At 37.7% G+C, this 12,634-nt stretch overlaps 1 protein-coding gene across 3 annotated transcripts in view; it reads right to left on the reverse strand.

The window, feature by feature from the left end:
* Nucleotides 1-12,634, reverse strand: part of SPON1 (spondin 1) — a 747,780-nt gene that overhangs the window by 55,286 nt on the left and 679,860 nt on the right. For all 3 annotated transcript variants that reach the window (XM_053720284.1, XM_053720283.1, XM_053720285.1), the window contains 2 exons: nucleotides 2,097-2,237; nucleotides 1,631-1,706 (listed from right to left, as the gene is read on the reverse strand). In XM_053720284.1, coding sequence (XP_053576259.1) covers nucleotides 1,631-1,706; nucleotides 2,097-2,237 — 217 coding nt within the window. The remainder of the gene's footprint in view (nucleotides 1-1,630; nucleotides 1,707-2,096; nucleotides 2,238-12,634) is intronic.

A 12,634-nucleotide genomic window follows, 5' to 3' on the forward strand; every position in this document is an offset into this window, starting at 1 on the left:
GTTAATAACTTTTATTAGTGGTGGCGATGTCGGGATCAGCAGATTAGGGGTTAATATGTTTAAAATAGTGTGCAATGCGGGAGGGTGGCGGAATAGGGGTTAATAGGTAGTTTATGGGTGTTAGTGTACTTTGTAACATTTTAGTTATGAGTTTTGTAAAACATTTTTGTTGCACAAAACTCATAACTACTGGTCTCAGATAGCAGAACGGATCATGTTGGTATTGACTGGAATGCAAGCATTTAAGCCTAACCGCACAACTTGTAATACCGGCGCTATGGAAATCCCCTGCAAAAATCATTTTTTTGAGTGCGGGATTGACGTTGTGTTACAGGCTAAAATGCTTGCGGTATAGCTATATCAACAAGACTCGTAATGGCTGCATTACTGTTTTTACGCTAAAATGGCAATTTTTTCAGCGTTAAATCCATAATGCACAACTCGTAATCTAGCCAAAGAATTACTATTTATGATACGAATATGGCACACCAGTTTAGTCTGTTTTGGAGGTGTCTTGAAAATATTTTTCTTTTCTTTAATTATTATTAAAGTGATGTCTTCTCAGATGGAGTTTAATTCATAATTTGTAATGAAGATCTGCTATAACTTACTTTTTAATATAGATATGAAATTCAAATACCCGTGGCTCCTGCCGCCCCTTTCAAAAGTTATATTGTTTTGTGAGCTAAAAGTTTGAACTGTTCTCCAATCAGCGCTCTCCCCTTTAGGCATTAGCCTTTATTAATTTGTCTTAGTTCTTTTTGTATCTGTTGTTAGAGAGTAATCGTAGTTGAGCACAGGAGTGTGAATGCGTCTTTAGCCATCTGGCAGCAGCGTTTGCAACAATGGTTCCAACAATGTTATACATAGTTGAAAGAATGGTGAAGACATGTGCATGCTTCTGAACTCCTATTGCCTGTCTGGGTCTATTCTTTAACAAAGGTTACCAACAGATCCATTTGATAACATAAGTAAATAAGAAGGTTGTTTAAAATTACATGCACTATTTGAATCATTAATATTTAACTCTCACTTTACTGTCCCTTTAAGAAATATACATACAGTATATATATATATATATATATATATATATATATATATATACATTGTCACAAAATATTAACAATTTTAAAGTTATATGCCACTTTAACCCATTATCTCCTACAAAGGCTGTAACCCTGTATGGCTGCCAAGGAGTTAAAGGGACATAAACCCAAACATATTTCTTCTGTGATTCAGATAGAACATGCAATTTGAAACAACTTTCCAATTTACTTCTATTATCAAATGTTTTTTTTTTAATGATCCTTTGTTGAAAAGCAGGGGCATAAGATCCGGAGTGTGCACGTGCCTGCAGCACTATATGGCAGGAGTTTTGCAACAATGTTCTACATTAGCAAGAGCACTAAATGGCAACACTATTTCCAGTCGTAACCATGTGCACACTACCTATCTAGATATCTCTTCAACAAAGACTAACATTAGGACATAGCCAATTTGATAAATGTTAGTAAATTGTAAACTTTTTAAAATTGTATTCTCTGTCTGAATCATGAAAGAAAATTTTGGGTTTCATGTCCCTTTAAAGTTCTGTAGGCTAATAATACTGGCACTTGAATGGTTAATTTACCTTCTTCTTTTTCTTCAGGAACCAGATCCGCTACAATGTCATCTACGTTATCAGGCACAATATTGCACTGCTCTCCCTGCATAATAAACAAATAGGATAAAAAATAAATATACAATATTAGCACAATAAAATGCAACATTAGACTTGCATTTAATATTCTTCAAAATGTCAGCTCACATTGGATAAGCTAAATTCCATCTGCTGTGTGTCTAGCCTCATATTTTAAAAGCTTGTATTCTGAATACTGTGCAGAATAAATCATAATTTTGGTAAGGGAGGGTCAGACACAGATTTATTCACCCTACATTTGTATTCAAAGCAAGAGCACAGCATCCAAAATTATTGTCATTGCTTTGCTAGTCATAGCTTCGGCTCATCCCATAACTGTGCAGTTGAATGTTTATCATTAAATAGAAAAATGCTGGTAGCGAGTTCTGACAGTGTAATAATATACAATATATATTACCTTTCGGGCAATTCTTTCAATAGCAACTCTGGCAACTGGTGTAATGGGTCCTCCTTCTGGGTCATAGAAAGGACTTTGAGGGTTATCCAAGCTTGTCAAAGGTCGGATTTTTTCTTGTGGGATTGTAGGCTTGTTGGGAGACTAGGAACAACAACAAAATATACAACTTGGTTATTGGATAGTAATACTTATCAGCAACCTTCAGACCTTGACCAAGACAATGACAATGACAATATATGCTCAAAAGAACACTAGAACATTATGTTGACAGTGTGGATCAGGACCAGTGAGTTGTACCCATGGGCAAACTCAATACATGCTCTAAAATATCTTAGACAATATCTCTTGCAGCCCCAAATCCACTATAAATATATATTTTATAAGCACTGAAAAGCTATTAACCTCTTTGCTGAAAGTAATATGCTAAAAAACAGTGTTGACTAAGCCCCTAGCTGCCACCCATGGGTGTCTGGAGGAGGACGCAAATGCTCCCCTGGAATTTTGCTCCTTATATTTAAGCAACAGTACCCTCTGTATTGAAGTCAATCAGCCACCATTTTTAAAATGATCGGAAGCTCATTTGGGCAACAAAGAACTCTCTCCTGCTGCAGATTTAGCCAATAACAGTATTACATTTAAGGAAGTCTATTTTTTTTTTTTGTCCCTTTCCCCCAGAAATTTTTAAGTGGATGCCCATGCTTTCGGCAAAACAAAGGACAATAATTATGGACCCTCTAGCTGCAAGTACAACATAATATTAATATATGCCCTTTTAAATATTCTAACAGAGAAGCTATTAATACCCCAATAGCCCAATAATATACAACAGTGATTATCAACCCAATAGCAGCTAACACAAATAATAAAGATTAGAAATGCTCTATGGGCAAGTACAACATAGAGCAGTTATATTAATCTCCTTGATACCAGGGACACACATATTAGCCACTGTATCTCAAAGCGTGCAGGACAAAGCAGCAGCCAAAAAGATAGATATGAATATGGAGGTGTGAAGCATGTGAACTGCACATACAACTGGCACTTTTTTTGTGAGAATCATGATGTGAGGGTGGTTGGTTGCTAGCTTGGCACTCCTAGGGCAAAAAGCATATACACTTTACTTCCCTATAGTCCTTTGGGTACATGCATTTCATGATTCTCAGCATACCACTTTTAAAAAACTGAAAATATACTTATACTTTCTAAATGATCCCTTTCTCTTGGTATCCTTTGTTAAAATGTTGCTCCTTTCTATAAAAGCATAGTGAGGTAGGCTCAGGAGCGTGCATGTAATTAGCACAATATGCATAACCGTCACACGCATTGTTGCAAAGACTACTATCATTAGGACTACTATCATTAGGTGCTCAACACACTGGAACCCTTTGGGGCTTTCCTCAGTACGCACTTGTAAAAAGGGGCAACGTTTTAACAATGGCTTGTAATAGAATTAGCTTATTTGGTTTGAATCATGAACGTTACATTTTGACTTCCAGGTGCCTTTAAAAAAAAAAAGCCTGGAATGTATTTTAAACTTGTGAATCCAGCCCAAGAACAGGTACAATATAGCCTGAGACATCTGAGTGCTTTAATAGTTTTCCATTTCATAATGACAACAAGTATAAAATTATACTATTAGATCATCATATACACAGGTTTGTTTGCAAGGAAACTCTGTGTAAATGAATTCTAGTGCATATTTGTTTCTCCTTAAACTATGCACAACATGAAATAATAATCTCTTTGCAAATTTAGGACATTTTTCATATTGTGTCACACAGGGTATCATACTCATGGTCCATTACAGGCACACATGATATATATTAATAACTAAGCTCTCGGTGCAACATTCCTGAAAGGGATCTGATATGAAACCCAAAAATCTTTTTTGTGATTCAGACAGAGCTTACAATTTAAAAAAACAAAAATCTAATTTACTTTTATTATAAAAATGTACTGCTTTGCCATGATGCTCTTTGCTGAAGAGATACCTATGATACCTACTGTCTTCTATAGAAAATAATAACGTTACACTACAGTGTAGTGCACAGCTGCAATTAGTGGCCTTCTTATTGCCAAAAAACAATGGCAAAGCCATGCGTGTCTGATGTTTCTGAACAAAGTGTACCCCGGAGAAGCTTTCACAACCATTTGTCTTATGACTGCAATAGTTCAAATAATTTCAGTGAGAAACTCAAAGTTTGTGAAAAAGTTAAAGGATTACTTTCTGTTATAATTTTTAAGACAAACAACTAACATATTAAAGTTAATAAACATTAATTAAAACCTACTAACCTATATTTTCTCCAAAATGAAGTTTCATAACGTTATAAAAGTTATATCTTTTATTCCCCGATGATGTCACGTTATCCTGCCCACTATTTTCAGCACTGTGTGTTTGAAACCTAGGTATTGTAAGCGGATTGGTACAGAGCAAAGGATACCCACGGAGTGGGTTTGGAAAACAATTAAATTTGCAGACAAGATTTCTGATATACGGTAGAGATATGTTAATGAAATGCTATTGATAAAAAGCGTATTTGGGGTAGTTAGATAGTAAAAGGCATGGAAAATATTTACTTACAGTGGCCCTTTAATGATTTTTTTGATGGCCAAATAGTGACATGAAATGCAATAGGCCTAGATCAATACCTTGGGTTGTCTACTTTAAAAATATATACAGGTTTCATAGGTAAATAAAAAACAAAGGCTCTATCTGTTTAAATGGAATGATCGCAAAAAGGCAAAAAATGATCTGGTACTTCCCAATCTTGAAGGGGTTAAATACTTTGCTTGTGCTTAAATTATGCAAACACACACAAAGAGAAAAAGAAACAATTCTCCATTCAGCTGCCCTACAATATTATAAATTCACCTAGTATGTTTTTTAATTACAATAGAGTGAATAAAGCCAGTACTTTTAGGGACCATATATACCAACTAGATTGCCTTTTATAACCTTGAGTGTCTGTCTGGTCAAGCACTAAGCCATTTCCCATCTCAAATATAATAAAATCTGATTATAAATATAATATCAGCTTAACTTCCAGATCAACATAACCCAAATATTTATCTGGTATTGAAAACAACATCTGGGAATGTTCACTTGATTTTTATTCTACTGCGCTTGCATGCCAGTTTGAAGCTTTATATCTATTTAATTACTTTCTATGGGGATGACAGTTTAAAGGGACATGGGACCATTTTTTTTCCTTTCATGAATCAAATACATTTTACATTTAAAAAATAAAACCTTTACAGTGTAAATAAATACAGCACTGCAAAAATGTACGTCTTAAAAGGATACTCAACCCAAATTTTTCCTTTCATGATTCAGATAGAGCATGCAATTTTAAGCAACTTTCTAATTTACTCCTATTATCAATTTTTCTTCGTTCTCTTGGTATCTTTATTTGAAAAAGCAGGAAAACAAAGCTTATGAGCCGGCCCATCTTTGGTTCAGCACCCTGGATAGTGCTTGCTGATTGATGGCTGCATTTAGCCAATAAGCAAGCATTACCCAGGTGCTGAACCAAAGATGGGCCGACTCGTAAGCTTACATTCTTGCTTTTTCAAATAAAGATACCAAGAGAACGGAGAAAATTTGATTATAGGAATAAATTAGAAAGTTGCTTAAAATTGCATCCTCTATCTGAATCATTAAAGAGAAAAATTGGGTTCAGTACCCCTTTAAGCTTTGTAGTGTGTTCTTAAAACTAAAGTACATCACACAACAAAATCACTGATCTGTGAATGTGCACCACTTTAGTCACAGGTTGGGTTGCCACCTTGACCATGTTTTCCTAGACACTTATAAGTTACGCTTGCTACAGGGTAAGCAGGGGGAACATATATTGGGGCCTATTTATCAAGCTCTGTATGGGGCTTGATGCCCCGTATTTCTGGCAAGCCTTCAGGCTCGCCAGAAACACAAGTTATGAAGCAGCGGTCTAAAGACCGCTGCTCCCTAACCTGTCTGCCTGCTCTGAGGGGGCGGACAGACATCGCTGGAAATCAACCCTATCCAATACGATCTGGTTGATTGACATCCCCTGCTAGCGGCCGCGAATCTGCAGGGGGCGGTATTGCATTGAACTACTGGTGCAATGATAAATGCCAAGAGCGTATGCTATCGACATTTATCGATGTGCAGCGGACATGATCCGCAATATCGGATCATGTCCACTCGCACGTTCTTAAATAGGTCCCATTGTGCCTCTGGATATCACATGAATAGTGTGATATCCAGCACAATACATGTTCCTCCCTGCACACCCTGCAGTATGTGTAACTCATAATTGTCCGGGAAAACATGGCCGAGGTGACAACCCTAGTCACAAGGTACAAAAATACTGAAATTCCAGGATGGTGGCACCCAGTGTGTAGATGCAGAACTTCCCTAACCAGCACTTTGAACTGTTAAAATAAGAGTATACCTTTGAAGAGAGCTGCAGGCAAAACTATAGGATGGTGTTTAACCCCTTTGGAGTAGTTAAAAACATAGTTATACATAAGCAAAAATTAAGTATTTTCTTTTTGCATGGATTATTCTAAAATCCCTAAACAAAAATTATCAACTAATTATATATTACATATTGAAAGAAAACAGTTAACTTGATGTTTCTAGTAATCATCTATTTTTAAAGGTAAATATAGCTCTTCAGTAATCAAGAACTGACCATGCCCCAAATACCTTTAAGTGGCTCCAGCTCAGCTGCTTTAATAGTTAACAATACCTCCCAACATTTTCTGCAGGAGACTTTGAGGGCAGAGTACCACCAATTTTGAGGACAAGGCCATGTCAGGAGGAAAAGGGTTGTGGGTGGACTGTGGGGGGCTGTGTCCAGAGGATGGGGTCACGGATGGATAGCCCAGAACTCACAATGAGTGGGGCAGTTGGTAGGTTGGTAGGCAGTTGGTAGGTACAATTTAATCACCAAAGTCACATTTAGCATTAACCTTTAGACCACCCACTCAAGTTGTGCCTTTTTAAAAGAACAGTTCAATTCTAGTTTTATGTGGGCGTTCATCCAACCAAAAGACGGTCACCCATCCCGATTCAATCCCTATAGGGCATGATCCAGGCCTTCTGTGCATGCACTTAGTTCTCTAACAGCAACATAAACTGCAGATTTCAATGGAATATGCATAGCAATAAACGGTTTACACTGTTGTCAGCTTTAGCGTATAGCGCTCTGCACCTTATAAATAAAGGATTTTGTTTTATAAGTGCTTTTTCATACGCATGATAAAAATGGTTTTGATGTTTATATCGCTTTAAATCCCTTGATATATTTGTAGGCTTTAACACCCTCTCGCCTAGATTCAATATAATCAACTTGCAAAACTAATATCTTGTGCCAAAAAGTTGACACATTTCAACAAAAAAACTGATGAATTTATATGAAGATATATCACTTACTTTATACGAAGCAAATCACTCTCCATTTTAATAAGTAATAATCTATCTTGTAACCATTCACCTCTCCAATGTGAAGGGCCTTCAAAACTTTTGCAGAACAAATACTTAAAAAAAAATCCTCTATAGAACAGTCCATTCTAGCAAAACAAAACTTGAAAACAGTTAAACAGAAATAAAATTAAAATGGGACAACCAAGTCAGCTTTTAAATAATGAGACATGACCATGGGACAGAGTACTTCACAAGTGTAGTAGACTCTTATTATTTTTGTATTTATAAATTCTGGAAGTTCACAAATTATAAAAAACAAATATTTTGCAGAAAACACAAATACAGTTTCATATCAATAAAAAACACAAAATAAGTTATTTGACTATGTAACTTCAAATTTTACACCTGTTATGGTCTTTAATTTAATCTTTCATTCATCACAATACAATCTTCCATCTATATATGTGGATGTTAGGGATGGGGAGAGAGACGGAGAAAACCCCCCCCAAAAAAACCACATTGCCCCTTCCCTTGCATACCCCACAAAAAATCTAAATCACCTTTTAAGTATACATTCTATATGAAAGGTGAATCATTAAATGGATAAACTATTTGTTTTTGGATGTTTGTTGGTTCTGCTTTGACAAGGGAGTACCATTTGGGAAAAAAATATTTTTTGATATCTAAGTCAATATTGATCAACAAATCAACCTGCTCAATTATCAGTTGGAATCTCATTTTTTCAGTAAATTTATTGAAGCTAGGCACCATCTTTTCTTTCCAACTGTTAAGAATAATATCACGACCACAACAAATGGCGTTGTTAATTAACATTTGCAAGACTGGGGATTGTTTTTTGGATGAGCAAAATGTCCTCAAACTAAAATTGTATTAATTGCTTTGTTATCTTAGATAGCCAGTATGATATTTTCTGCCAGAACCTGTTTACTTTGGGACATTGCCACATACAATGTATGATATCCACTTTTGCTAGATGGCATCTTGAGCAATAAAATATATCGTCTGGAGACCATTTAGATTCTTGTGGTTCTTGATCAGTTTAATATGTATTTCACTCCAAGAAATAGAGAGTGTGGTTGCTCTGATTCTTTCACAGAGCGTAGTAGAATCTTTATGTGTTTCACATTCTAAGTATCAGTGAATTATCTTCCTTTCTTTCCACCTGCAAGATTGGGCGATCTTTACTTTAATACATCAAAATTGTTTTGTTATAACAAAACATGCCTGCAAATATTTTACAATTATACACATTTACATAATCTGTTTTGTAAGCTTGTTTCCGAAAAGTTGTTGTTAAAATGATTGTTGTTTTTTTCCGGGTTTACTTATGATGTGCGAGCTATCATCTTGCGCAAATATAGATGTTTATGGCAGGAGCATATAGGTAAAGCAATGCTCAATGAATTTTAGCCATGACATTACTCCTCTCAGTAGAAATGGGCATTCCTTTCATTACTATTGCAAATTTGTAATGAAAATGGATATTCGCTGCATTTTAAAAAACTAATATCCAAATGAATGCACCAACAAAATTTAGAGAAAACAAAAAATAATGATAGCATTTGTCAGTATTCATTTGTTTTCTTTAAATTGCCTTTAAGGGGATAAATACCTCTAGCAAGCTGGACAGCCATGCTAACCCATTCCACTATTTCACAGAGCCCCTCTCACGATAAAAAGAGGCTTAGTGTAGTGGCTCCCAGGGCCTACTGTAAAGAATAAAGTCCTTTAGTGCAGACGCTAGGAGCCGCTGCGCTCATCTTTCTATTAGCATGACCAGGTCTCTGTAAAGAAGAGGTGCGTGTAAGTGTGGCTCTCCAGTGTGCTAAAAGTATAAAGCTGGGGGGCGGAGCCAGGACACCATCGGAGATGGTCGCACCTTAGTACAGCTCCTGACAGTGGCAAATGAAAAGCCGAATTAATAGCCACTAGACCACTCGTTTTGGGCAGAAACCAGCAGGATCAGCTAGCCAGCATCCTCGGCCTTTTACTGGGATGTCACATGACCAGATTTGATAAAAGTGACCTGCATACAGGCTGCGGCCTAGCACAGGACGCTCTCACAAGGAGAAACAGACTTAAGGTACAGCCAAACAGCATACAGGTCGGGACTTCCCCAGATTAAAACACACTTGAAGTACCCAATGAGACCCAATGAGATGCACTGCAGTGATCTACTAGGAAGCCCTGATAACCCTCAGATATAAAGTGGGGAAAGAGCTCAGTGACTGATAAGAAGCAAGCAATAAAGCTATGTTAGCTTTCCCTGGCTTATTACAGTTTATACTTCTTTAACAACACCACCAGGCCTTTGCGGCATGGCATTCAAGAGAAACCAGCACCCAGACAAGGCACTTAAGACAGGGACCAACAATATAACCCCCTTCTTTAGACACTCAGAGACAGCAAGAACTGTTGAAGATATCCCAGAAGACCCGACAGGGGCAACAACATCCCTAACTCCTGCACACACCTCCTTGACGACATCAGACATGATACTAAACCAGGAACAGGAGGGCCCAGTCACCCTCAAAGCAATGGAGGGTCTTATTAATCAAGTTAAGACTTGTATTAAAGAATAGTGTGCTGATCTTAAAAGAGACATCACAGAACTGGACATAGAGTGGAGTCTTTAGAAGAAGATAGAGAGGAGATGACGTCGGAGCTCCTTTCCATGAGCAACAAGATCAGACACCAAGAGAAGCATATCGATGACCTTGAAACAAAGATTGATGAAATAGAGAAGTAATATACGAATAAGAGGGATCCCAGAAACAGTGATGGGCCCACATCTTAAGAACTACTTAGATGGCTTGTTCAGAGCCCTATTGGACAAGGCGCACCCTGAAGAACATGCCATCCAGATGGAGCGTGCACATCGCTCCCTGAAACCCAAGCCAATAGAAACTAATCCACCTCGGGATGTTATAATATGCTTCACCAAGTTTCAGGAAAAAGAACTTATCCTTCAACACTCCTGCAAGCAGCAATCCTTTCAATATCAAGGCCATATGATCAAATTCTTTGCAGACCTCTCCATACGAACGCTACAAAAGAGAAGATAATTCTCCTCCTTGAAGCAGCATCTCAGGCATCATCAGATCCCTTACAGATGGGGCTTTCCGGTCCAGATACAGGTGATGAAAAATGGATCATGAATAGACTGTACACACCCCACAGACAGAACCACGTTTTGCAGCAAACTGGGTATTCCACATCCTGAAAAGGCTTTGATATCCAATGAAGCAGGGCCCTTTTGGAAATCTCCCACCAGCCCCACACTACAGGCAAGGCCATGGAGTGAAGTAGCAAGGAAAGCCTCAGACCGCAGACCTCCAGTTGAAAATGATGACTCCTGTTGGCGTGCTACCTGAAGAATCCTAAACACCTTACCACAATACTAAAAAGACATTCCTATGAAAAGAGAACAGGATGTGTACTCCACCCTGCTGACAACAAGGAATATGACCGGACAGATGGATAATATGGACAAAGAAACTGGTATAGGACACTGTCTCTAGTCTTACTTATATTTAACTGTTTAGAGACTAGATTAAAATGTTTGTGTTCTTATGTTGTTAATGGTTGAGGTTGCTGCGTATTTGCCTCTTCTACTGCAAACCTTTGGGCGGCTGTTGCTGAGTACTTATACAATACCCTAATTCTAGAATACTTCCCCTAAGAGGGAAAATATATCATGGTAAAGCAAGAACCCAGCTGACAAGACATTCCAGGGGTACTATATACGACTAAGTTATTCTGTCTTTTTGCTATGCTATTACCACTTTCTGTATGTGTTTGCTGACCCAATAGTTACCAAGTTAATGCAAATCCTATCAATATCCTAGCGTGTTCTCACACTAGACAATATGACCGGGCCATTGGGCCTCTGAATAATCTACAAGATCCAGAATACATCCCAAGACCCAAGGTAAGGGACATTACCAAAAGGCTGAGCATAGGTCCACAGAATATGACTGCTCAGATAAGTTAATTACTGACTGACAAAATGTATGATGTTCTTCTCCCACAAGTACAAGCTTAATCGCTGCCCTTAACTACAGTACAAAAGGCTTTGTTGGCCACTGGCAGCTTTCCCATTTAGTCTTCAACTAGACTTGTTTCTTTATTTTTATTTTTCACTTATAGGTTCTTGTTTTTGTTCTTGTGTGTTTTATTTTAATAATTATTCAACTGTTTGTATTGATTCTCTTGTACTGGCCTCCTATTTCTCTCTCCTCTCTTCTTATCCTTTCAACACTATTCCCCTCTGCCTCTCCCCCTTCCCCACCTTTCATTAACCAGAGATTCTACCCTTCCTACCTCCAAGACACCTGCAGACCTCCTAACTTCCACTTCAAGACACACTTCGCACTGCATATCTATCAAAACCTCAGGAGGAACCAACACACTTCTGAGATACACCCTCCAGACGCCACCACAGAACACATTGATAACACGAGATATACCCATACTTACACGTCGCAACTCTCCCCATTAAATAATCTATTACTAGCCACTCAAAACGTAAAGGGCTTTATCTCTGCCCAAAAAAGATCCATAGCTCTCCAGGATTTTTACAAGAAGAATATAGACTTTGTTTTTGTACAGGAGACCCATTTTAAAAAAAGACGAGAACCCAGACTTCCAACTTTCCAATACAGCCAGCATTTTGTTCAGTTCAAATACAACAAGGAAGAACGGAGTTGGCATTTTAGTTAAAAAAAGGTATCCGTTTTGAGCTACTATACACCAAGAAAGATGAAGAGGGTAGGCACCTCATTGTGGTTGGTCTCTGCTACGGCAGACTCATAACACTAGTGAACCTTTATGCCCCGAATAGACTGCACTCAAAGTTTTTCTGATCAGTCATGAATGAAGTACTAGACATAGCTAAGGGCCCTATATTCATAGCAGGGGACTTTAATTTCCCAATTAATCCAGACATTGATACTTCCTCGGGAAAATCTTATATTCCAATAAAACTGATTAAAGCTAATTGTGCAGCACTACAAGCCATACCAACGGTTGATGTCTGGAGATTAACTCATACTCATATCAAAGACTACACCTTCTTCTTGCATCCACAGAAAATATACACACG

Source organism: Bombina bombina, chromosome 7 (assembly GCF_027579735.1).
Source record: "Bombina bombina isolate aBomBom1 chromosome 7, aBomBom1.pri, whole genome shotgun sequence".
NCBI classification, from domain to species: Eukaryota; Metazoa; Chordata; class Amphibia; order Anura; family Bombinatoridae; genus Bombina; species Bombina bombina.